General features: G+C 35.9%; 1 protein-coding gene across 4 annotated transcripts in view; it reads left to right on the top strand.

Moving 5' to 3' along the window:
• KHDRBS3 (KH RNA binding domain containing, signal transduction associated 3) overlaps positions 1 to 23,351 on the top strand; it is a 102,238-nt gene extending 78,887 nt beyond the window's left edge. For 3 of the 4 annotated variants that reach the window (XM_067290124.1, XM_067290123.1, XM_067290122.1), the window contains 3 exons: positions 788 to 870; positions 15,717 to 15,775; positions 18,813 to 19,416. In XM_067290124.1, coding sequence (XP_067146225.1) covers positions 788 to 870; positions 15,717 to 15,775; positions 18,813 to 18,904 — 234 coding nt within the window. In that variant the 3' untranslated portion in view covers positions 18,905 to 19,416. Of the gene's footprint in view, positions 1 to 787; positions 871 to 15,716; positions 15,776 to 18,812; positions 19,417 to 20,308; positions 20,366 to 22,595 lie in introns of those variants that run through there. The other variant, XR_010883265.1, reaches the window with a different exon arrangement.
• The last annotated feature ends 3,599 nt before the right edge of the window (positions 23,352 to 26,950 follow it).

Genomic DNA, 26,950 nt, shown 5'->3' with positions numbered 1-26,950 from the left:
TTGTCAAACTCTAAATTAGTGACAGTTCATTGGATTTCCACACTTCATCTTTCTCAAGGAAAAGATAAGGTCATTGTCATATTTGTTTTGTTCAAATTCCTGTATGGCTTGCACCTGGAGTTAATGTGGTTTCTTCAACTTGGTATTTAAATCTAGTGCTATTTTGGGAAGAGCAATATTGCAGTCCTTACTTCAGTAGTGTCTTATCTAATGTGCTGAATGCTAAAATCCTACGAGTTTAAGTGTGTACAGAGGGCAAAAGAAGTAAAAGATGCATTTCTTGCAAACATTATCTCTAGGCAATTTCATTGCCTTTCCCATCTGTAGTCTATGCAGGAATATTGAATTTAGTGTCCAAAATTAAGAGGCTGCTACATAAGTCAGTTGCACAGTCCTATTTGGATGCTTTGATTCTTAACAGAGGTCCTTCCTGGAGCTTTCTTTAAGGTCACAAATTTAAGTATGTAGGGATAGCTGTACTGTTTTTTCTGTATAAGCAAGTGTTTTTTTAATTAAAACAAGAGACAGCGTTTAATTAAACGCTGTCTCTTGTTTTTCCAAGCACGTGGCTGCCAATAGCTCGAAATACACAATATGTTAAAAGTAGGTGGCCTCTTAGGTGGAGTTAGTCTATTATTAAAAGCATTAAGATTTTGCCACTTCATTGTCCAAGCGTAGTGGCAGAAATCTATTTTGGAAGAGCATTGTCTTTCCTATTTAGAACTAGGTTGCTACCTTGTTTCTAGAGTGTGCTTAAGGTTAATATTACCTTTTTGTTTCCTTTCAGGAGTATGATGATGGTTATGGAACTGCTTATGATGAACAGAGTTACGATTCCTATGATAACAGCTATAGCGCTCAAGCACAAAGGTAAGTCTCAAACTGCTCTAGCTGCATCTGAAATATTCCGCAGTTGGAAAGTTTTCTCTTATGCTAATGATCTTTTTTCAATTTCATCTTAAACAGCAAGAATGTTATGAGTTTTATTAGAAATAACCACCAGTGTTATTTTTGTATCCAGTATCAAAACAGTTGTTGAAAATGTGATTGGTTGGAAAGAAGTAGGGATAGAGATCTTGAAATAAAGAATTTTAGTCATGACAGATTGTAAATCATAGTTTTTAGCAGTTTGTGAAGTTAATTCAGGAAAGATTTTTTTTTTTCCTTCTGGCAAGAGTTGTTGTTGGGTTTTTTTTTTTTTGGGGGGGGGGGATACTTTCTTACAAAGAGAAACTAATCTTTGCCTGGAAAGGAGAACTTTATGAAAAGTATTAAATCATGTGAGATACAGAGCTCATTGAATTTTCACATTTTCAAAACATTGTTATATTCAAATATTTTACCTTATATTTACAGCAATGTAATATATATATATATCCTCTAGTCTCTTCTGCTCCCTTGTAGAATGATCTTTCTGATGAATTTGAATCTCTTGCCACCTGTGTCCCTTCTCCCACTGTACTTTGCCAACAGTATTTTTAAGCAATTCTAACTTACTTATTTTACTTTCTTTAAAATGAGTCTCTATGATTCTGAAATTCCGTGAATTGCAAAGAAAATTCTTGTCAGTTTCCAGTGATGAAAGAACTAGATGCAGTGAATTATGAACTACTTTCTTGTCTTAAGTCATAGTTAAAGCTTAATGGCAAATAGGAAGTGGCACATTTAGTGGCTTGGCTGATGGTCCCAGTATGAGGTATAGTTGTAATGTGCACATCTTTAAAAAAAAAAAAAAAGAAAAGGAAATTTTGTGCATTTTTTACTTGGTTGTAATTTATTCCTTTTTTTCCTTCCAGAACAAACCCTCGTAACTTGAGCAGTAGTAGCTTTTGTAATGTCATTGAGAACTTACCTTCCACTAAACATGTTTAAGACAACTCTTCTCAGTGTAGCCTCATCTGAAAAACCACAGAACTACTCTCAGCACAGTTGCGGACAAAGCCCTTTAGATCCAAAATCGGGAAATGCTTTGGGTGCAGACACACCCAACTGAAATTTTGTTACAGAATTGAATAGTTTCTGATTTGTTCAATATAAAAAAGCTTAATGGAAAGTTGAAGTGTCGTCATTGTTGTAAACTGCTTTGAAATTTCTGATCATGATGAAAATATCCTCCTTCTTGATACTTTACTCCTACAGAGTCTTGTAAGCTTCCAAAAATCGATAAACAATAATATGAGCTAAGACACCAGCAGTGCAGGACCTCCAAAATATGAGTCTCTGTAGGATTTTACATTTAGAGAGCAGCTGCTGGTAATCTTTTTTTCCAAAAAGAAGATTATCAAAATAGTCCTCAACTTTTATGTTGGTAATTCTATTCTGTGTTACTGCTTCTAGTGTTGGTAACAGGGTTTATTGCACGCAAACATTTGGATTTCATTACCAAGCCATTTGACTGTGCCAAAACTAAAAACATTACTTTTTTTTTCCCCCCATGCTAAGAAGGCTTTAACTACGATTTTTCTTCCTTTGAACTAAAATTAGCAAAAAGCAAATCTCCCAAGGAATGAAATTCTTCATATAAAGTATTATTGTACGTAGTGTGTATCATATTCTTATGTCATATGTAAGAATACATAAAGTGTATTCTTAGCCTGATCTGGAAAGAGAGGCACCTCATAAAACAGTTGTTTTATTATAATTTATCTGTAGTTTCACAATATATACATTTAGATTTCTTTTAATTTATTATTTCCTGAATGATTGCTTCATTTTTTTTTCTTTACATTAAGTGCTGCATGGTAAAAGAAAAGAAACACAAATGATTCACTCATACATTTCTCACATGGTATGAACACTCACTTTCTGGCATTTTTTTTCTGGCTTGGCAAAAAGAATTTTAGGATTGTATTGGCAGGCAAAAAAGTAATAACTATAAACAGCCATCTGAGCTACCTAGGACAACATTCCTATTTTTAATCTGAATATCAAATAGTAGCCCGTATTGCAAAATGTCATTTGGAACCACTGAGAGATACTTATCACATTTAGGTGCATTACAATGTCTTTAGTGTGAAGCAAGTTCTGGAAAATAGAATTGTTTTCCTACTTCAGCTGTATATCAACTTGACGTTTTGCCCTCATAAAGCATGAAAGGAAAATGCATTTGAGCAAAGATGACATTTACGTGTTTAAAACACACCCTTTAGTGATTATCATGTAAAACAATTTTTCTTTCCCTCCATGGAAAAAAGGAATAGAATTTCTAGTATTTCTTCCAATATTTTTTCCAATAGACTATGATATTAATCATATTATATTGTGTATTAATGAGGAAACTTCAGAAATAGCTCAAGTGAAAATATAAGTTTGTTCATTAAATTATTTGCACTAGTTTTTAAGCATATAATCCCTGTTCCTGAGTCTCAGCAAACTTGTTTTTCATTCACAAGACTCTCTTCCTGTGTGTGATACAGTGGAGCCAATTGAAATGCTCATTTTGTTTATAAGTTTTGCCCATTTCAGTGATTCTTCTGTTGAAGATGGAAATCTGCAATAGAATGGGGAAGTACAGTTTTTCTGTAGGTGTGCGGCTGACTGCGTGTTGTTCCATGACAGCACCTCTCTGGCGTGATGTCTGTGCACGGGAGTGTGCTCTCCAAATTTGACCATCCAGTACAACCCAGCCGCACTCTCCTGTTCTGTTTTTGATTTTCCACAGATGTCTGTCTAGTGTATTTCCCCAAAATAGCCAAATCTGAGAGGGCCTGGGATGGGTGATATGTTCAGATATGAGGATTAACGTATTGTGTATTTCTGTGTGCATTAAGGTAGTTTGGGGCTTTGCACACCTTTATGAACAATCCTTCCTTTTTATATCCTGTTTGCTATTTCCAGATCATATTTGTTTAAATTTTAATGGCATTGCATTTGTCATCGTGTGCCACTTCTGTGTCCTTTCTTGTACTTGACAATTGTAGCTTTAATTAAAACTGGTCCCTAGACTAACAGGGAGAGAATCATTGGAGTGTTCTCTCAGCTCTCATCCATCTTAATGCCCTGTAATCCTATAGAAATTGTTGTCCTTTAAAACATTTTCTAATCCACAATTGTTTTATACAACAAAGCACCAAACAGTGCTTTGAGGATGTCTTAACAGAATTATTTTTCATGTTAAATTGACTTTAAAAAATATCCGTAGGAGCTGTACCAAACTTGGATGGTCATCGCCACATTTTTTTAGAAGAGATGTGACTAAACTATATAGCTTTTTTCAGAGGATTAATGTTAGATGAAAGTTATACCAGTGCAAACTAGCATGGTTAATCATCTGGGCTGTTTAGTACTTTTTGTTTTTTTAAAAAAAAAAAAAAATTAACAAGTGAAATATTTCTCAACTTCTGAAAATCAGGCTAGCAAACAGTTTTAAATTGGCAGTCAGACAGTTTCACATGAATAGTGTACTGAAGACTCTAAAAAGCTGTGGTCATTGAATGATCCTGAACACCAAACTAAGGAAAGCAGAAATTACTAAAGACTAAAATTAATGTTACTATACACCCCTAGAATAGCTTTTCTGAGGGCAGGTTTTGCATTACGGAGGCAGTAATTCTTTCGTGACACCTGTCCTACATATATATGCAGTAGTTTAACACGTACAGTTGTATGCGGGACGCATGGTTGCAATCTTACAGTAGAATGTGGATTGCATGTGTGAAATGCCCCCAACCCAGCCTCCTTTCGTGACGCTTGGTGCTGATGTTGGTTGCGTGCATGCAGTTTTGTGAGCTTCACCCACGTGCATGGTTACTCACAAAACCTGACTGATGCCTAAAGGACTTCTCAAATCTGTCTTGAACTGTAATTCTTTGCTTGGATTTATTTTAATGATCTGATGTTAATGCTAGAGCAATTTTATTATGAAAGTTCAGAGATTATGGAGGAAACAAAAAATTTAATTGGGTCTTAATTTAAATCTTTCTAAACATTTTTGGTGTGAAGAAAAATTCTATTAATTTTAAATCTCTGAAATACTATGTTACAGATTAAACAGACATGCTTTTGTCCCTTAGTGGCTCCATGCACGATCTACACAAGTGTTTGCGAAGGCAATAATAGGGCAAAGGGAAACGGGTGCTAATAAATCAATTGGCACTGTCAGTTCACTATTTAATGTTCTCCAGAATACATAAGATTTATCACTGAGGAATTGTAGAATAATGGTAGTGTATGGAAACAAAGTCCACTAGGGAGATGTACTACATCATTCGGATTTAGCGCTGCCATCTGCTTAATAGCGTTGAGATGACTACAGAGGTACTTATGATCAACCATTCATAGCAGTGACAGATGCTGCAGTGAGTTAACATGCCAGAGAACGAGGTTTGTTACTAAAATTCAGATTATGTGACAAGGTTGCTGAGAAAGGGGATGCCTGTTACCTCTCCAACAGCATTGAAGGTTTGCTATTTGCTTTTAAGTACACTATCAAGAGATAGCAGCTAATACTGTTACCCAAAAAACGTAGAGGATCTTACAGAGACCCTATCTGTCTGCCTTAGGCCACGCAGAGGTTTCAAATAATGTTTTATAGGCTTTTCTGCTGATATTTACTACTGAATAAAATAACTTTTTTTTCCCCTGAAAAAAGGGTGCTTTTCACTAGCTTCATTGTTTTTCACCTACAATAGAGGTTAGCAGTCTCAACTGTAAAAGCAATAGTTTGCGTAGCTCTACGAGCCTTATGTCTGCATAGGAGGAAAATAATGTTAATTTGTTCATGTAGTAATGTAATCATTTGGTGTTTAATTGTAATTTAGCTCTATCCTTGAATCAGTCCAGGAGGAAGAAGTATTGCAAGTGAAATAGATGTTCATACACAATATCTTTCAGCTTTAGATCATTGGTCTGGGTGACCTCACCTTCACTGAGTTGTGGAAGCTATTATAAAAGAGTATTTAATCTAGGCACTGATATAAAAGGGGAAAGATTAGGATTTGCTGTGGCTGCTGGCTTTGCTCAGTTTTTTGCACTGTTCTGTTTTCCCCATTTGCTTATTAATGCTCTAGTTTTCTCTTGGAGGTTGGCTTAAACGTAAAGTGTGTTTCTCAGTCACTTTTCTGCATGTGTAAAAATAACTTACCATTTCCAGTTACATCCAAATGCAATACATTCAAATAACTGCAAGTTGCCCAAAGTCTTAGTCATCCAGTCAAGCTAGTCTGAAATCCTCTGGGGAAATGACAAATCTCCTGCAGTTATACCTGTGTTTACTCTGTGCATCTAACTCGCTAGGTCGTGTTTGTTCATTTGTTAACGTGCTGGGAAGTGTAAAGTGCGTGTTGCAATTTTATTTTCAATTATTTATCTAAAAGCATGAAAGAATAACTGCACATATGGTAATTCCCCAGCATGCTAAAACCCCACAGTACGGATGCAATGCAGGGGGAGGTTTGTTCTTTAGCATTCATTGAAACCGTAGATGATTCAAGGCATGGAGTTTGACTTAAGTAGAGAAGACCATGAACAAGGAGCCAGTGGTTTGAAAGGTTTGAGGAAGTTCACATTTAGTAGCTTGTGGTAGTTACTTAAAAGACTAAAAAAGGCACAGGTCGCTTATGCCACTGTCAGACTGAATGTCTAAATAGTACAAGTGATTTGGTTTCTTAAAATTCAAGTTCCTAAGCCCCTGAATTTGTGCCAAGCCAGAAGTACCTTAATTTTGAAAAAACTAATTGCTTGCCAAGACCCAGAGACAAATTCCTTGATGTTCACCATTAGGAGCTCAAATTCTCAGGCACATGCTGAAACTAGGCTCAATCATACAAAAGATATCATTACTGTTTAAGATGATTTTAATAAAGCATTGAGCATATTAGAACCTAGTTCATGGAGGTGTTGCGATTGGTATTTAAAAGTTAATTCCCAGCGTTTTGTTTGCAATGCTCAGCCTTTTAAATTTACATTAAGTTTGTCAGCAATCATGCATTTCCAGGGTGTATAAATATGCATTATATGCAAAACAGTGTCTGCTACTGTCACTTTTCAAGGTGTAATTCTCTGGATTTTAATGCCAGTAGCTGTTTATTTGTCATGCTCTGACTTGTGCAGAAATCGATCAAACCAAGCCACAGCAGTCTGATTTCCTGTGATAGTGCAAATGGCTAGGATTCTGCAACTTGCTGCTGCTCCTGTGCTTATTGGAGTTTATAATTCTGTACAAATCAAGCCTCAGAGCATTCGTATAAGCAAGATAATGTATCTTTTAACTGAAAATTAGTTCCAGGTTTTCAGGAATTGATCAGTTTGAAAATCCCTGCCATGGGGTTGCCTGTGTAAATTTTTATGCCCGTTTTTTGGAAAAGTGTTTTCTGCAGTCCTTCGGATGTAGGTGGTTTTTAGGTTTAAGTATTTGTTTTTCCTTTTTTGTCATCTGTGAAGCTGTGATGAGATAAAATATTCAGAATTTCCTCTTTAGCACAGAGGTGTTTAATTGACTTTAGCATACTTGTTTGAATTAAAATAAAAAATGTGGCTTGCAGAAATCATTGATCTGCAAAATCTGTAAACAGGAATACGATTAGGGCTATTTGAGTGGAATGAAGGAAAAACCCTTATCTTTAAAGGAAAAATGAGTCATAACACAAGTATGGTAGTAGATTATTTAATAGTTGTTAAGGTTACTTTTAAATTTGTACTAATACTCTGAAATGGCCTTTAGATAATATTGATTTGGTTTCTCTCATGGGATCGCTATCTAACTTTACTTTTTTTTGTACCACTATAACATCTCCTGAAGAATTCTCCAACATGTCTCTAAATTATTTTTAAATGAATTTTGTACATGTTTTCAAAACATTTAAGGACAGGTATAGTAATGTCAAACTTCAAATATTTGGGGAATGCAAAGAAGGAATTTGTTCTGTTCAGACTTAACTTATTTTGCATGAATGACTTAATTTTACTTATGGTTACACAGCCTCTTCAACCTGTGTGTTTGAATTATCCCAATACAATTAGAGGATGAATATTGGTAAGATTTGGGATTTTTTCCTTGGCTGACTACACAGCTGAAGTCATAAGAAAAGGATAGGTCAAGGAGGATATTTGTTTTAAGAAGTCTTTAATATGGAGAGAAACTCATTAAAAAGTGATAAAATAATTAAAATACAATGTTGTAGATTATTAATAGTGACTTTGAATTAGTCATAGTTTAAAAATATCTTAATTATGAGGGATTCCAATTTAATTACAGTATGTTTTCACAAAGGTAATTTAAGCTCAGATGATGGAGGTAACAAATAAGTTAGGTTTAGTAAGTAGCAAAAAGGATTTGGAAAGACATGTTTTGGGGAAAGTATCCAGCAGCTAGGATTTAGGATGCTGTATCAATGACCGCTAGATATATGGTCTTTGGACGCAGAATGTGGATAATCAAGCTTCCAAATTTTATAAGTTAAGTTTATTATTATGAACTTAAATAATTTTTCAAATGTCATACATCATGATTAATTTTCTACAAGTTTCATTAAAAGAAATACCCAGATAGGACAGAGAGGCTGCGCAGTGTCTCTATGATTAAAGTAAGGACAGCACCACAAATTCACACTTAGTGAAGAACACACATAGGGCAGGTTTATTTCTCCACTCTTGGGGTTGGGAGCAGGGAGTGAAAGGGAACTTCCCTGGAAGCTCACACTGTCCTAGCCTGTGTCTCGGTTGTGTGACACAAGCGCATGAGAAATCAGGCTCCCTCAAATCAGGTGGTCACAGCATCATTCAGATGCCAAATAGTGAAAAATGCTCAGTTTAGTATCCCTCAGAATTTGCAGTTTATTGTGGAATAGTCGTGTGTCAGGTGGGAGCAATATGGAATACACTTGCAGCATACACGTTGATACAAGTAATGGAGCCCACAGAAGGAGCAAGTCAAACAAGTCTTAGCAGTTAGCTGCACTGAATTATCTTTTTAGCACAAGTGGAAGCGGTCTGCCTTATGGTGCTTGGAGAGGCAAGACGCGAACCTTGCTAGCGACTTGTGTAAGGGGCATTAGGGAGGCAGCGGAAAGATCTCAAACATAGTAATGTTTGCTTTTAAGATCTGCCACATACTTGCAATTTACACAACCCTGAAAGCAGTTAGACGCAGTCTTTCTTTAACCAAATACATTACTTGATGGCACTTTTATTATTTTGAATGATCATCATATAAAACTGGGATGGAATGATATTTTTTTCTCTCAAGTGCTCTTAAATTCCCACTGATGAGTAAGAGTATCAAATTTATAGGAAAGTTTGAAAGCTGTACTGTATTTCTTCAATAAATTAGAAAGACAAGGTATGATGTATATCATACCAGAATGGTGGCATACTGTCTGTGCAGGTTTTATGGATGAGAATGTATTATAGGGGATGTTGTTATCTTGTACTCCAATCTGTGACAAGTTATGTTATCTCAAATCTCTAACAACATCTCATGCAGGATGCAAGAGGAATAACCGAGAGGTATGTTGGATAAGAGAAGGAATTAGTATGTTGCCCACCCTCATTTCCATATGGCAGTGGGCACTCTTAAAAGTCCTTGACTGATACTGGTCAAATCTTCATTAGTTTCTGCCGCTTCTCTTGTCCTGAATGGCCTTGTCTGTTTGCACATCCTCTTTAATAATAATGTTCATGTTGGTTCAGATCTCTATGCCCATTTTAGGGGGTTGAACACATCTGGTACACCCCTGGATTTTTTTAAACCTTCCCATTTAGTTTCCTCTGATAGGGATCTAGTTCACTTGCCCCATAACTGCTTTGCAAACCAGACGGATGATGTGGGAATGACTGGGGTTTGATTCTAATGGGCCAAACCAAATAGCTAATGTATGTCCTGAGGTTTTTAGTTTCTCTGCTGGTTCTTTCTTGTTTGATAAGGAAAATTTTTGTTTTACTTGTCTCCCATGTTTGGGAATGGATAGTTACTCTATTCTACTTGTGGTTTCAAGATGAAGCTATAGCTCCCTGCTACTGCTGCTCCTGAGAGAAAGCCTGATGTATTCATTCAGTGTGCTTCAGGGCCACCGCTGCTACTTGCCATTTACCTCTTGTGTCTTGAGAGACGAGACATGAGTCGGGGGGGACTAAATAAGTTCCCAGAGAGTAAAAATTGGATATTTCAGATGGTAAAGCTGCTAGCCTTAGGACAAAGTATAGTCTTCTGCTAGAAATATATAGATAGACATAGTTCTGTGCCTGGTAGTTAGCAACAGAATGCAGATGTCTCTGAAGGTGTTTCACTGTCCCTCTACAAAAGTGAAACTTATTACAATTTCAGCCATAAAGTAGTTTCTAAATACTGATAGCTAGGGAATCCTTGAGAGGACAGTCTGGTCATCTTTTAAGATTATATGAAATAGATTTGCAATTGGCATTATTCATATGACATTACAATAGGATATAATTTAAGGATTATCACATCATATTTTTGAATTTTAGAAAGCTTTCACATATAGGTCACAATTGCTTTCTGAGATCATTGTCTCCATTTTCCTGAGGGATAAACTGAGATGCAGGGTTATGAGGGTAGTTTACCCAAGGTACTTGTGCCAATAAGTGGCAGAGCTGGGCATTACATAAAATTTTATCTGAAAGATGCAAGAAAAAACATGGATTTCCTATTGATATCCTGTTTTTATGCTACCATACTAAAAGCAGCAGAGTTACAGAATCTTTTTTTTTATGATCCACAAAAGCATTAAGATCAGGTATTCAACTCAATGTTCCAAAAGATTTTGGAGATATGACAAGCTTTGCTATAGTGAGTAGTTGTCTTAGCGATAACATTTGGGATAACATCCTGCTTATTGTTGACAGATGTTTTTGATATCAGAACCAGTTGAGCCTGAAAAGCTGATAGGAAGCTAGCAAAGCATTGTCCTTGTGGAAAAGTTCTGTTCAGATGTGATTGTATCAGTCGGGGTCTACCATGTAATTCCACTTGCTAGAAACTTCCTTGTTTCTTCTTTCTCTTTGCTGTTGTTCTGTGCTATATCTTTGTAGAAGGACAATGATGATGCTTGTGGAGCTATTCTTAAAGTAGCTTTCCACGTTGGGTAGCTTTCTTTGGTCTTTGAAAAACTGCCCTGACTCCTAGTTAAAGGGATCAGCCTCCAAGTTACTTCTGATACCAATGTGCACAAGAAAAAAAGGATTTTTTTGCCATTTTTCCCCTAATATGTGTTGAACTAATTCAAGAACCTGAACTGGTTGTAAAGAAGTTGGTTTTTCGTCACTGAGGGAGAGAAGAGAGTGCTGGTTCAGTTTGTGCTTAGAAATCCAGTAACCAGGCTTGTTGATGACTAACAGCCTGGGCGTTTCCATTGAACTCTAAGCTTGCAGCGGAGACCTTTTAGTTTCCCCTTAGCAGTCAGGCTCCCTGTCATGCTACTGCTATTTCAAACACAGAAGTGGCATAATACTGATACTAGAAGATACCTGATCTAGAGGGCTGTGCAATCACATTCATTAGTTGCAATATGTTCTGTCTGTCTTCTGTAGTATTTGCATTAAATACACGAACATCAGCACTGTGGTTGACATGCTGATTCTAGGGTTGTCCCCAAAATAGCCTAATGAGTTATTCTGACACCTGCATGAGTGTTAGCTTCTTGAAACTCAACTGTTCTGTTGAAATCTGTCACCAAGAGAACATCCCAGCATCTCTAGTCAGAAAAAGCTATTGGTTAACGTAGTATTAAAGGTAGCTGCTCCTTAAGACTTAACTGTAATGCTTAGAACCATTATTGCTATTTAATAAAAAATTGTTCTTTAATTATGGGTCATCAAGGTTTTTTCAGAAATCATCAGCTCAGCAGAAAAGCCCAAGAAAGGTTATTTTCTGAGAGCTTATCTGGAATACCTCTAAATTAAAAGTATTTGTCTCACAAGACACAATCGTTCTAGAAAATTGGCAGGTAGCTTCTGTCTTCTGTTTTCCTGGAGAAAACGGCTCTTCTAAGGCTTTACTTCATCAGTGATGCAGTGCTATAATCTGAGCTCGCTCTACTGGATATCAGGCTGCTTCTTGGACAGAGAGCAGACACTTTCCCCTTGGGCATATTAAAACTACTTAGGCCTCACTTCACACTTTCTCTAAGCATTATAGGATTAATGTCCAGCTCTCAGCAATTAGAAGCAGCGTACTTTGTTGTTTGCTAATCCCTTTGTACCACTAAGTGATTTGGCAGGTTCCTTGTTTTTATGTTGACATGGAGAATCGAAGAGTCTTTTTTTTCCTTATTGCTCATTTTTCTTTCCTGTCAGACCAAAGACATTGTGCCAGCATGGCAATACAAAAGTTATTAAATATGAGTAGGTACAAACAAGGGCTCTGTACAGAAGATCTGATTCACAGCTGATATTTCAGTGTTGATTATACTTGTACTCCTTACCTGATGGTTAGGAAAACACTTGAAAAGCTCACCCGACTATAATAAATTATACAATGATCCATGTACAAGATAGACACCGCAAATTTTTCAGGTACTGCTTCTATCTGCTGCTAGGCAGAAATTGCTAACGGGCACCTGGAGAAGTAAGAAAAACTTCAGAAAAATTGGGGAAAATGGCCTTAACAAGACACATCTAAAAGTGTATTAACTCAAAGCAGATTCCAGACTTAGCCTTGCTGGGTTAGAGGAAAGGAGTCCTGTGATAAGTTTTTCCTTGGCTTTTGGAAGGAGGGAGGCACATAAATGAAAACACATCCTCCTCCACCTTTTCCTTTGTATAAGAGGAAATGGAGGGAATAGGAGGAAAACAGTCCTTTGCAGAATAGATCAGTTAAAAGGAAATGTAAAATATTAAGTCTTTGGTCAGAACTCTTAAGATGCTGTAGAACCTATATAAAAAAATGGATGTCAAGGTTGATTTTCAAACAGAAATCATACAGGTAGGTCCTTCTGGTGTTTTTGTTTTACTGATGTGTAGTGATTTTTACAGTAGGTGGTAGTCTGGAAATTTAAGACATCTGTTTTGACATCACACTTCCTGCCTAGAGGAAGTATCATTTGTTGTAGATATTAAATTCCTTACAACAGAATTGACCTCCGCTATCTCTAGTTAATGAGTTTGAACGTACAATTTGGAGAGAAGTTTGTTTCTGATATTAGAGATTCCTTTGACTAGTTTTCCTTTTAGCAGGTGCTTGCTTCAGAAAGAACACAGTTCTGTAAATTGTTGCTAACTTAATGTATAATACTAGATTTATTTGCATAATTTCTCCTAGAAAATTCAGGGATACCTTAGCCCTTGGGCTTCACAGCCAAGACCAATTCAGACACTGTTACATGTGAAACAAAATATTTTATTCAGGTTTGCTTTTACCCAGAACTCCTTGCAGCTATCTGCATGTACTCTTTGGGTCATAGTCTTTCAGTTGTCTTTCCTGAAGCTTTGCATTTGTTTAATATACAGTTGAGTTGAGAGAGTTAGTGGTGTTTTCTTTACAGAGCACAAATGAAAGTGCTCGGAATAGAGTACCGCACCACACTGAGAAACTGCATGTTATAAATTTGTACTTTTGGGGCAGATTATTAATTCTGAAGGTTGTGTCCACTAATAAAGATGGATCATGGTAAACTTTCAGTGCAAGTGAAACGTTTTTCCATTCCAACATTTATTAGTTTTGCAGTTTACATTCCATAAAATCGGCCATTTTTTGTTTAATAGATATTTTAGGTCTGTGAAATGAAACCCTGCTGAAGTAATTCTGACAGGATTGACAGATGCAGTGATAGGGCTCAGCTGCTATATATTTCTAAACTAGATGACAGCCTTAAAATAAATAGTCAAATACCATGTGGAATGATAGTCAATGTCAATTTTGAGTTCTTAACTGTCTGAATAAAGATTGTTTATCACTGAGCTGCTTCAGGACAAAATTATATTATTTCCTATTTTTCAAATTTCATCCTTGCTACACTCATCTGTGTTGCATGGGCTGACAAACCATTGATAGTGTCTAGGTTGTTTTTATTTTCTCTTTTTTATTTAAAATGCTGGTTCATATGCTAGGAATAACAAATACTCACCAACATTTTTTCGGTATGCATTTGCAGACACTAGGATGTTCATTCTTCTAGCCTGGATTATTTTCTGTAATTTAAAACTTTCGTTAGTAAAAGTGACCTGTCTTTCTGTCTTGTAATTTTGTTCAGCTTAAACAATTGTGATTTAGGTATAACTTGTATTATACGAAAGCTCTATCTGCTAACTTGCTTTAAGACTATAAATTGCCTTTATCTCTCTGATTTTTATCTTATGTTAGTAATCAATCTTATGTTAGGAACACTTTGTCAATGTTGGTAATTGCTTGTTAGTGATCATATGTTAAAGTGATTTCCTTCTTGGTCTAAAGGTAAAGCATCGGTTTGCAGAGTATTTTTTTTCCCAAATATCAGCCCTGATCAGGTTATGGGATATTGAACAATCATTTATCTTTCTGTCCTTTTTTATAAAAACAACAAATTTAGAGACTTGCGTTTGTCCTCTAAACATGTCTAATAGACTTTGCTGTATATAGGCTATGGAAGACTATAAAGGCTATCCACAGCTACAGTTATATGAAACATGAAAACATGATAAAAAAATAACATGGAATAAGGCTTGTCCTGGGATTTCCATTCAGTGGTCTGTATATTAATAAAAATGCCATTATGAAATAAGTCCTAAAGTTACAAAATTGCTTTCCACTTACAAGCAGTTTCAAGATTTTTCATAGTCCATTGAGTATCATCTCCTCCTGAGCCTCATAATGAATTTCAAAGGCTATTTTGGCCCATGGGCTATAATATTACTACAGATTCTTGAATCCTAGCTGCTGCAGATTTCTGTTTAACTCTGAAGTTCCTGTTGCCATTTCTAGGATAATTATTAAAATGATAGTCTTTGAATCTGTGTACATTCATTTTGTTTTGAAGACTGGTCCTCAGACAGTATTTTGCCCTCAGATCAGTATGTTGCCTGTCCTTTGTGTTTTCTACCAGTGAATTTTGAATTCACTGCTCTGGTCAAAATTGAGGTATTTTTTAATAGACTTCTCAAAATGGAGAGATGCAAAGTCAAAATACTAGACAATGGTAGGTAGTGAGTAGAGAGGTTTGTAAGGCAAAGGAATTGCATTCAATACCTAGACCTAACGCTATTCCTTCACTGGCACTCTAAGACCTTCAACCTTCCCATCTGTAAGTAGTGCTAACAGTTCATCTCTCTCCAGGGAAGAGTGGAGTCAATTCTGTTTATGATCTAGTGACACTTTTCCATAAATATACAGAGGTTTCTTTGTCTTCATAGCCTGGAGGCACTTCACAAAAAGATTTTTTTTGTTTGGTGGAGGTGTAATGTTTGAACAACTACATAAGATACCATGAATTAAGAAAATACAATGCAAAGTGCTTTTGAATGCATGTTCATTTCCCAAGATTTCTCCAGTATAAAAATCCCGCAGCATCATTTAGCACTATGGACCAGGGGCTCATTGATGTAAAACAATCCTAAGTGAATGTAAATAACTTTAGAGTTTGTTTTCCCTTCTTGTAAATGGACAGATGTGATGCAATGACAGCTTAGGTTCTTTGGTGCTAAGCTTCCCTGGTGGAGGACATGTCTACGTCCTTCCGGCTTTCTTCTTTTCAAAGATAGAATGAAATGGTAAGCATTGTTTCTTAAATTGTAACTGTTATATCTTGTTCCCTTTTCTCTTTCTGCTCCCTCCTCCTCCTCCTGTACAGTGGAGCAGATTACTATGACTATGGGCATGGACTGAGTGAAGAAACGTACGACTCTTACGGTGAGTAGCGTATGGTTAAAGTAGGGAAGGCTTCTGAAAAAATAATCGTAAAAGAATCTCCCTAAGGAAAACCTGAATTCTGTAGCAGATAACTACTGTTCAGAGATTCCTGACACAGAGCTCCACATGTGGGTATTGCGACAAATACAGCAAGAGGTCTCCATGATCTGTTAGCTACTCTAATCATGTGAAAGTGGGGTGGTTTTGTTGTTTGGTTTGATTTTTAAGTACGCTTGCGTACCCTTTTCATGTAACATTCGATGATACTTAAGAAAATATTGGGGATGCATAGCCTTAGTTCAGGAGTTGTTCACCCATGAAAGGAGATGTTTTGGGGCACAGCTGGCACCAAACTAGGTATGAGCTAAGAACATGCTGAAGTCCTCTGCTGGATCAGGGCCTAACTGAGTGTGTTTTTAAACTTGTATGGTCTTTTGGTATTAGTTCACTTTCAAGCTGCACTCTCATGAAGTCAAGCAGGGAGTCGTTATGTAAAGGTTATGAAAGTACTTTAGGTAGTTCATAGACATAAGGGCAGTGGGTAACTCATACGGAGACAAAACAATGCATAATGAAGCAAAAGGCGTATGCCAGTGGGATAAATTACTTTTTTTTTGAACTAGAAGTGCAGTGGTGACAGGTTTAATTAAAGAAATGTTATGGATTAGAAGCATGAAGCATGTTAAAAGGCACCTTTGCTTAAGGGATAAATGTTAAGTCTCTGGCTAGAGATCAGAGAAGCAGAATTGTTGATCACTCAAGAGCCTTCAGTGTTGGAGGATTGCTAGTAACTAATGCGAGTTGTGATTCTGGGTAGTGGATATCACAGTGATTTTAGGACCCACATGAAAGTATTCTATGGTGTATTTCTTAAACTTCATCTTAAAGTGTTTCCTGTGGAAAACAAAAATTACCTCCACTAAGATTTATTTGTCATGATAAATGCATCTAATGTGGAGGTTTGTTTAATGTCATCTACTTAAACTAATTCAGTTTGCTAAAGGGAAAGATCAGTTCATCAAAAGAAGAGGTCACTTGAAGTTCCTCTGTCTGCCAGCACTTTCAATTGGTTGTGATAGTTTTATGCCTTAAATCACTTTGTATTTCAGCATTAAAATAAACTGTTAGCCAGTGTAAATCTGATTTCTATGAGTATTTCATTAATGAAAATTTGATGGGGAAAAGTGTACAAAACAGTCTAATCTAGGTAGAGTTAATTAAGAGGAAAAATGTAGATTGCAGTATTTAAGACTGAAATTACTTTTCACTGGTTTTGCACTTAAAATTGATTTTGTCATTTATTATAATAATTTATATAATTATTAGAATTTATTTTTTTAAAGAACAGCCACTCAGAATGCTGACTTATTTCCTCATATTGAGGAGAAGATTGTAAATACCTTGGAGAAAGTATATGGATTGCAACCAATGAAGTCTTTGTGCCTACAAGTCAGACACTTTATTTCTTAATGCAAATAAATCCTTAAATGCAGAATTAGATACCAGTCATCACCTATACAGTACGTGAGGAACATTAGATGCCTCAGAATAAGATGCATAACTGAGCAGATAGCTGCTTAGAGTTGGCCCTGAAAAAATAGTGTCCTGTAAAGTATCTAAATTTTTTCCTCCTCTGAGAAGCTGAAGTCCAGAGCATATAGGAAGAAGGGTTTTTTAGGATTCAGAGCCCCTAATGGCACCAAAAAGAGAACAAATAGAAAGGAATGTGACTCTTCAGCCTACTGATCTGGCAAATCGCTTGAAAGGGAGCAAGTAGTCATCTTAGACTGTTCTTTCTACTTAACCAAGACTGCTTTTTACATTTAAACTTAGTTTCTTGTAGCAGTGCTTAAAATCTGAGATTTTCTTTAATACTTCCCCTCAGCCAGCTGCTTTAACTGTTAAGCCAGGGTTCTTATTCTTTCTGGATTTGAATCCTGCTTTGCTTGTGACGACAAAGCGCAAGAGGTCGATTCTCATGCATGTTACCCTGTAATCAAATGGTGGGGAGCTCACCTAAGTTATGGGTTTTATTCTTCCAGCCTGGCAGCGGAATTGAATTTGTGCCATTTACCTGCTGGACAAATGTTCTGTCCACTTAATGGGTTGTTTAATTTACACTCCATAGGCAACACCCGAATCTTAAAAGTTGGGTAGCTCGGATGAGATTTTTATAAAAAGACTATGGAATTGGACCCTCTGGAGCTTTCTGGAATCCTGTCACCTGGTTTGAGGTATCTGAGGGAGTTACTTAGCCCATTCGGAGAAGTTCAGGGGTTCTTTGACTGTTGACTTTGACTTTCTATTCAATAGAAAGACAGGGTGGTGCTTACATTTTGGTTGACCATATCTAGTCATTGAACTACCCAGTTCCACCCCCAGTTTCTGGATTACATGGGATTCACTTAGGCACCTGTCTGCCTTAGGGCAGGGCAATTCCCAAAAAGCAGAACAAAAGCACATACGCTCTTTTCAGATATGTGGGGTCGTGGTGGTGATTTTTCTCACCAGGGCTAAATGGTATTCTGATCTGGCTTTAAGTAATTAAAACCCACCTGAGTCCTGTTTCAGTAGTTATAGCCTGTTTTGCTCTTGGCTTTGCATCATTCCTTTTGTTGTAAATACCTGGCACAGTAGGTCTCTGTTTCTCATTTATTATCATATCATTACTTTTCATTAATATTACCATTAAAATGACAGGATTATGAAGCATTAAATATAGCACATAAAGGTTTTCCACAAGTTTCTTTTGTCACAATTCAAATGAGCAATGTCCCTTGCCCTTTTAATTTTTTAACAAGCTGCCTTCCTAGCTCTTGCATTTTAGAGGAAGTATCTTTGCAGTGAAGTCCGATGTTACCTCTAGCTTATACTGGAAGCCACAGGTATTTGCAGTAAAATGAGGCTTTTCCCTTGTAGACTTCAGTTTCTACAGTTCTGAGTAAATGTCTTAATTCACAATTAAATGACCAAAAAATTAAGTACAGTATCTCCGAGAACACTGAAAGAAGTCTAACTATGCTTTCCCTTCTTGTAGGGCAAGAAGAATGGACCAACTCAAGACACAAGGCACCTTCAGCAAGGACAACAAAAGGAGTCTACAGAGACCAGCCATATGCCAGATACTGATTTTACTGTCTGATGTTGTGAAATATCCAATCTCCACCAGTCCTGTATACTGTTCAAAGTAATTTTTTCTATGAACAATCCCTTTTTATTAAATCAAAGTGCTTAAAAATCTGAATGGATGGACTGAACTTAAAATATGTTGTTGAAAGAACAACCTGGACAGAAAGATATGTAAAACAAGGAATTTTGTTATTTCCAAACTGTATTTGAAAAATAGGCAATCAAAAAATAACCTTTGATTAACTAGTGTTAAAAAACTAGGTTTACTAAATATGTTAGTCCATTCTTTTAACATAAGCGTAACCTTTTATTTTAAAGGTTTTCAACAATTTAGTTTTTAGTTTTTATTTTCAGCCATTTGCTAGTTTTTCTCTTTGCAAATATGCGTAAAAAGGGAAGCAAAGTACAAATGCAAATAATGTGGTATTTTGTAACTCAAGTCTTGAAATGTTCTGTAGTGTTAAGCAAAGTTTTACCCTTGCTTGATACTAAATAAACTTTTGAAAGAAAAACAGTGTGTGTGAGATTAATTTTATGCTTTATTTTATAATAAAACTTCATAAATAGTAGTAAACAGGGAGAAATCCATTTAACAATGATCAGCTTAAAAGGCTCATATTAAACACTGCACACCTTAAAAAAAAATGGTATAAACCTAAATGTACACTTATATACTCACAGTAGATTTAAATGATGTTTAAAGTATCCAAATGGTATGGATCTGCTTGAGTGCCACATTAAATCAAAATATTTTTGTTAAAAATGGTTTAAAATAGCTAATGAATTTTCTGAAAAAGATGTGACTAGTTTTCATCTTGTTGAGCGTTTTTTCAATAGTGCAACTTTGGAATTTTTATGAGAATTTTGGTACGTTAATGACCACCTCGCTCCGTGCTGGAAGCAATAAACACAAAGCTTTTAAAGACTTTCTGACTTGACTAATTGAGGTCGCTTTCGTCAGAGGCAGAGGATGTGTAACCCTTAAAACGGTCTTCATTTGCAAAGGTAAATAAATCAAATAAGATTTTAATCTCAATTTATATAACCAATAAAAACAGGGAGACTACAACTTAGTTTCATTTTAGAGTTCAGGGAAGGCTTCAAGATCACCTAAATTCTCCTTTTAAAACGTTCAATTTGTGTTAGTAATCTAAAAAGCCTCAGCTTAGTTAGTTTAATTTTGGCAAACTATTCCCTATTAAACAAATGTAAAACCTCATAACCAACAGTTTGTACTATATTCTTTTTCCATAAATTCTAGTAACTTAAATGTAACTTACAAATGTTATCTAAAGCTTTTTATTAATCATTAAGTTGCTTTTAATTATAGTTAATTTTCATTGGTTTTTCAGTTTTTATTTGAAAGTTTTTCATATTTAGTAAATTTGTTTTTCCTCTTGTCAGGAAACCCAACTCCTTGGAGAGCCAGGAGAACAAAAACCTTAATCTTCTGATTCTTTGGTAGGTATCTCTCTACTCATCTGTGAAATTGAGATAGGTAATGGGACTTTCAATCAGGTCCTTAATTTTTTTGTATACACAGGGCTTTAATTACATAATGGTTACAGGTGCTGACCCCAAGACTGGTCAAAATTATTGGCTACTTTGAATTTTCTGGAAAAATCACAGCTTTTAAAAAGTAATATGACATTAAGCTATGCTGGTGTGTGGACACTGTCCTATGGGCTGTTTTTTGGTGCTTACAATTTAACTACACCTGTGATTAGAAGTTAAAAGATGTACTTAGCTTTGATTACACTTCAGCTGAGTAGGTAGTTTCATCAGACAGATAAAGGCAAGAGAAAATGAATGTAATTTTATGCTAGTAGTCTTCAAATGAGAATTTAAAACTCTAGTCCAGTCAGTAAACACGTCAGTAAGCTTGTTTGACAAAGCTGAAGAAAGCGTTGTAGAACGTAATTTTATAAGTCGAGCGTTTCTGCACAAGGAGTGAACTGGGTTTTAATATTAAAGAGGTCAAGTCCTCTGAGAGACATTAGCTGCAGAATAGCTTGCCTTACTGTTTCTGATGAATTTAATACTTAAAGTATAAAATAATTTGGCCATGCTTGTCCTCAGAATAGGTATATATACATAATTAAATAGAAGAGTTTTTTCTTTATACTTGGAGTGGTAATTCTTCCTACTAATTTCAGGAACTCAGTGTCTTAATTTGTGCTTTAGACCTCTATATTTTGAAATATTGCACATATTGCACTGATTCTGGATACCACACGTGATTGCTTTCACAGGCAGGCAGAAAGAACCTTTTGCACATATAAAATAGCTTTAGAACAAATTTGAGACCATTATAAAGATTTAAATAAAAGGGCCCTGTACAGGTTAGCAGAGGTCAGACAAGATTTCTGCCCTCTGGGACTCAAAGAGCAGAGGTTCAATAACAGCAAGGCTAGCTAGAGCTGCTACAGCAGAATGAGTATATAAATAAATCATGTTAAAATACATAGTGGTCAAATCCTTCTGTTGACATCTTTGAAGCTGCGTAATATCAGGGAGTGTTACATAAGCCATATGAGATCTTCACTGGTAAACACAAAGTTTACATATACTATCTACGAGGAAACACGATGGCTTCAATCTGAAATACTGAGTAGCAGGGATGAGTAATAGAGGAATGACTGAATTGGAAGTGACTTCAGCCTGCCAGAGTGTTTATCCAACTTGTGTTTCTTGATGGCAACTTTCCTTGGTGCCTACTGTAGGGAGGATGAGTTGAGTAGCATCCTCTTCTGCTGTCTTGCTGCTGCTGCTCTGTCCCAAAAAGCCTGTGAGCCTTGCACTTCCTCCTACTCTGTGGACATACAGTGCTGCCTTTAAGTAACTGTGGCCCACCTTGACCAAAAGGTTAACACTGGAGTCCAATTTTAATTGCTCTTTTAATGAGTTGCAGAATCTGATACATAAGAAAAAACTGTCTGCATGTATATTGACTGTAATAGCGTGGTATGAATTTTAAAACCAGAGTCCCTCACACTCATCAGATTTTTCTTAGCAGAAATAAGACAGTTTTCATGCCTTTTAAAAAAAAAAAGTTTATATAAATGCTCATGTCTTATACTTGTGTATACAATGAATTACATCAGTTCAACCAGCTGCTTTTTAGATATTCTTAGAAACTGCGAATTTGCAGTACAAAACTTCTCTTGACAGTTCCTGAAATAACATGCATTAGCATTGTGTTCTGCTATTGCATTTCTGTTTAGGGTTTTTTTGTTGTTATTTCCTCTTTAGATTAATCTATGAAATGGAATTGGTTAGCTTTCGTATAGGGAGAAAAATAATCTAAAAAGGTGCCTAATTTTTTTTTCCTGTGTAGAAATCGGCCTTCCTTTATTGCAACAAACTTTAGCTAGGAACATTCAACCATTCTAGTAGGATTTCATGTTTTTACACTGGTCAATTGCTGTGTGTCAAACATGGTCAAACAAATAAGATAATCATTATAATTAATCATATTATTAATTGGCCTTTATTGAACAGAACCTTTTGATCATATTTGCACTGAGTTACAGTGATAGCACAGTTTCTGCAATGGTTTCCATAAATCTACATACATTTATTACCTACTTAATTGCCTGATCCCATTGCTTGCAATCTGGCAGTCCCCAGAGACTTGGTAATCATTCATCTCCAGACGTATACAAATAAATTCCATTTTGCTCTTTTTCAGGGACTTCTGCCATGTTAATTACGGACTGCTTAGAGCATTGCACTTGTCAGCGTACCTAGGCAACGAGACTGGCTTCGGAATATGAAAATCCTGTTCTGTATCTTGTATGAAAGCCTTAAAGTGTATAACATTATACACTTTTTAAAAAATTGTATATAAATCCATAATTGTTTAGTGACTCAACAGTGTTTTATTTGGATCTCAATAAAGAATTTTCATTTCAGTTCTTGTACCAAGCAATAATTCAACCTCATGTTCCTTCAGTGACTTTTTTAGCCTTATGCAGCAAGTGTGAGAGAGAGTGTGTGAAGTCCCATGACTAAAGTTTAAATATGCTTTTGGAAATAGCTTGTCTAATGTATGAGCAACATGGATAAGTTAAAAATGAAGATTAATGTTTCATGCTGAAGCTTTTCTTTTTAGCTGAATGTAAACAGGCCTACTCAGAACAAGGCTCCTGGTTAGAAATAATGCTCCAACTTCCACTTCCTTCAGCAACTTGTTATACAACATGAACGTATTTTAATCCCTGTTGAGTATATTATACTGCTTATTCTCTTTCACTTGGTCTTTGCATAGAAGTGCTTTCTTCTAATATTATACAATCACACGTTTTCTAGTGGTAGAATCCTGGATGAGGCTTTTATGCCTTGATAAATCTTGTATCAAACAGTCATGTTTCCTCAATGCTCTCTCTGTTTTATATTAATTGTGGTTGTGATAATTTGTAACAGAAATAAACTTCTGATAATTTAACTCCTTGCGCTCTTGTTGTAAATGCCGCTTGCCAAGCGTGAGTGTCATCCCATACCTCAGGTGTGTTTCCATCCGTTGTGTGGCCTGTATTCACTGAATCTCAGATTCGTCTCCAGAAGAGCATAAATTGGGCCTGCCTCCTTTACATTTATTTTGAAAATGAGCAATATCACTTAATAGCTTCTTCACACCAAATACCTCCTCTTCAACATGTATTGATATTTTCTGATACAATATACTGACTGTGGAAGAATGGCTTTGAAATTTAGAGGGCTGTGGGGGGGAAATTAAGTTTTCATATTATTCTTCACACTTATCAAAGTATCTTGATTTGAATATGATACCATTTTTAATAGACTGTAAAAAGCTTTGACCATTGCATAAAAAAGTCTGTTTTTGTGTGTATATATATATTTTTTACCTTTGAACACTTAAGGCAATCAGTTACTCTCATAATCCCAAAACGTTTTACCACCATCTTTCACAGTACTACAACTGCATTTCTATAATGTTTTCCACAGCAATAGATGGTGATTATTTAAATAAAAGTAAAATTAAAATGTGAATAAGATCAAGAGATATGTATAATAATGGATTTGCTTCACACTGATAGGCTGGAACCTCTGATGTGAAACAGCAACTAACGTTTTAAATGCTAGCCAGGTATGAAAATTGTACAAAAATACTGTGGGAGGAATTTAGATAAGCAGAATGCAATTTCACTAGCTGTAATTTGGGCTGGACACTAAGATTACCAACAGTCTCATTTGAGGAGTGAGGTGAACTATTTAATGGGTAAAGCATCAGGTTTTCACTCTGGAGTGGTGGACTGCTCTTCAGTAAAACTACATCAATGGCAGAGCTTCCTAAAGTCAATGCTCAAATGTTTTGCTCATATGACTTATTTTAATATATGGCAGTAGCACAGCTATTTCTGTGCTGCCCTGATGGCTTTAACCTTCCTGGCGAGGCAGCAGCCCTGAGTCTGTTCTGTGTTACCGGTTTTACATGATGTTGCCTTACTTAAGGATTTTAGAGCAAGGACGTGAGCCTGCTGCCTAAAATGCATTCAGTCTGCACAGCAGTACTTCCAGCGGTGGTGGTGGTGGTCTTCCTAAGGTGCGCATCTCCCTGTTATGTACAGCTTTAGTCATGTTTATAATTGAAACTGGAGGAATAATTTTGATCCTAAGCGTTCCTAATAATATGCTGTGGCTATGAATTGGAACAAACCTTGAAGTCGTACTTTTTTCTCAAGGGTGTTGCGGAACGTACTTTTCAAGCTGGAACTCCTTGTCTTTCCAGGTAAAGGAACTGCTCAAAATACAAAGTGGTAAAGTTTTTATGTATTTTTATATATATATATATATATAATATATAGTATGTATATGTGTATATATGCACATGTACACACACACCTGCTGATAAATAGGATCGAATTTGACCTTGATAGTTGCCGTTTCTCCACGCACTACTACTTTTTTTTTCCTAGTATTTTAGCATTCTGTTTAGCTTTTTGTAGGCACTGTCGCAGCTCAACTAGTGCACAGCAAGAATCAGAATATCTCTTGATTTCAAGATTATGAAAAAGATGAACCAGTTCAAGGGGCTCAGCATTTTTTTCACTAGCGCAAACTTTGTCCAAGACAGCTGCATTTCTTTAGTAGGGAGAAGAAAACCCTTTTGGTAATGGAAATTATCGAAGGTATTTAGTGTTAAAGCGCATACTGTGAGGATGATAGATGTTTGTGTGGTCTTAGATACTTGAATGAGTTTGCAGCGCACTGACCCTTGTCTCCAGGCAGGCTTTTCATAGGATTGCAGGTTGAGAGAACATCCCTGACAAACTTGTATTTTAAAAATGCTTAGAAACTGTAGCCAAGGGCAGATATAAAGCTGATTTGCTGTGTAGTTCTTTTAGGTTCATCATTGGAAAGTATTAAGAATGCATGAAATGGTTACACTATTACTAAAAATAGCAAATTAGGGAACAGGCTTAATGGAAACCTCTAGCTTTCAGTCAGAGGCGTACTTGAAGTTTATGAAATTAAAATTGAGATTTAATAAAAGTGTCTGTCAAAACTTCTCAGAAGTCTTTTACTATATCAAGTAATCAAAATAATTCATGCTCTTTCAAGATAGAAAGCTTCTGAGCTAGGATTCCTGACTAAACAAGGTTCTGCTTTTATTACCCTGAGCAAAATCAAATGTAAATCAGTCCATGGAGTTCAGTTTCTGCTTTTGCAAAGCTAAACACTTCTCCAATTTTTTATGCCATTTGATATAACATGATAAATGATCTTACCTTAATTTATACTCTTACTGAAATTTAGAATCAAGAAGGAAGGATTTACCCGGAATGAAATGCTGGCCCCGTTGTGAAGTCAAAAGGAAATCTTTTACTGACCTCCATAAATTATCTTATTTCTTAGTTCTTTTGTTAACTTTTTTTTTTTAAATGTGGAGGTAGCTGTTTCTTGTGTTTCTCTTACTGAGAGAGAATACGCAGGCTCCAAGTATACTGAAGTTAAAGGTATACTAAAAAAGAAGCAAAAAAAAAAAAATCTTTCTAAATTCATTCTTCTGATAGTGCAGTTATGGGCAAACAGCTCAAAAAATCTATAGATATGGATGCTCTTACTTCAGGTGCATGCAGAACAGCTGTGGAGTTACATTGTTAAATGTGTATTCCCGGATTTTGGGCTCTTGCTAAATCATTTTGTTATGTTCATATCACAATATAAATATTTATTGTTTTAAAAATTCATTAGACCCTTCAGGATATTTAATTAGAGGCTTGAAAGCAAATGAGAAGACCAAATGTACGCTTTGATGAATGCTACCTTTGTGTGTTTTGGAAGTCATCTGACTTTAATGATGATGTTCAGAATTATTCAACCGTGAAAATTAACCTTATTCTGTTTATTTAATAGTTTCATTCTTTTTAAGTCAGTTGAGGCTCTTACTAGTTAACTAGTAAAACAGTTAAATTTTTCTAATGATGGCTCTATTATTCAGCATTTGATTAAGACTGAGGGTATAACTTTTTCAAGATTCAGTTCAAGAATAAATTATTGTTACCTCAGAAGTAGAGGCCGTCTAAGATTGATAGAAGACTTAAAGTATAAGTTAAGGAAACATGATCCTTAGTTAGGCTGTTATTCCCCTTGAATAAACTTTGAGATAAAGGAATTGTGGCAGTTTCTTAATATGTGTTTTGGTGATGATCTTGAGTTGTATTTACTTTTGTGTGTATATGTGTATGTATATATATATATATATATACACACACACACGCACACACATGCAATAGCTGCTAATCTCAAAACTGTCCTTTCTTTGGTAAGTGCCATTCCAACAAAATTGATTTATGCATATTTGGTGTTAAAAAGGTGGATCCGCGCAGGATCATAGGGCTACCCTGTAAGAGCAAATCTAGGTCCCAAAGGCGGTCTATAATCCCTGTACCATTTTTCCTCTCTGTATCTAGCTAGTCTGGCATTGGCATCTCTCATATAGCAGTAATAGCTCATTAATTTTGGTGACATCCTTCAAAGATATAAACAGGTGACTTTTGTAAATGCCACAAGTACCCCTTT

Source organism: Apteryx mantelli, chromosome 2 (genome assembly GCF_036417845.1).
Source record: "Apteryx mantelli isolate bAptMan1 chromosome 2, bAptMan1.hap1, whole genome shotgun sequence".
NCBI classification, from domain to species: domain Eukaryota; kingdom Metazoa; phylum Chordata; class Aves; order Apterygiformes; family Apterygidae; genus Apteryx; species Apteryx mantelli.
Note: the sequence above shows the minus strand (reverse complement) of the source record. Positions and strands in the feature narration are given on the sequence as shown.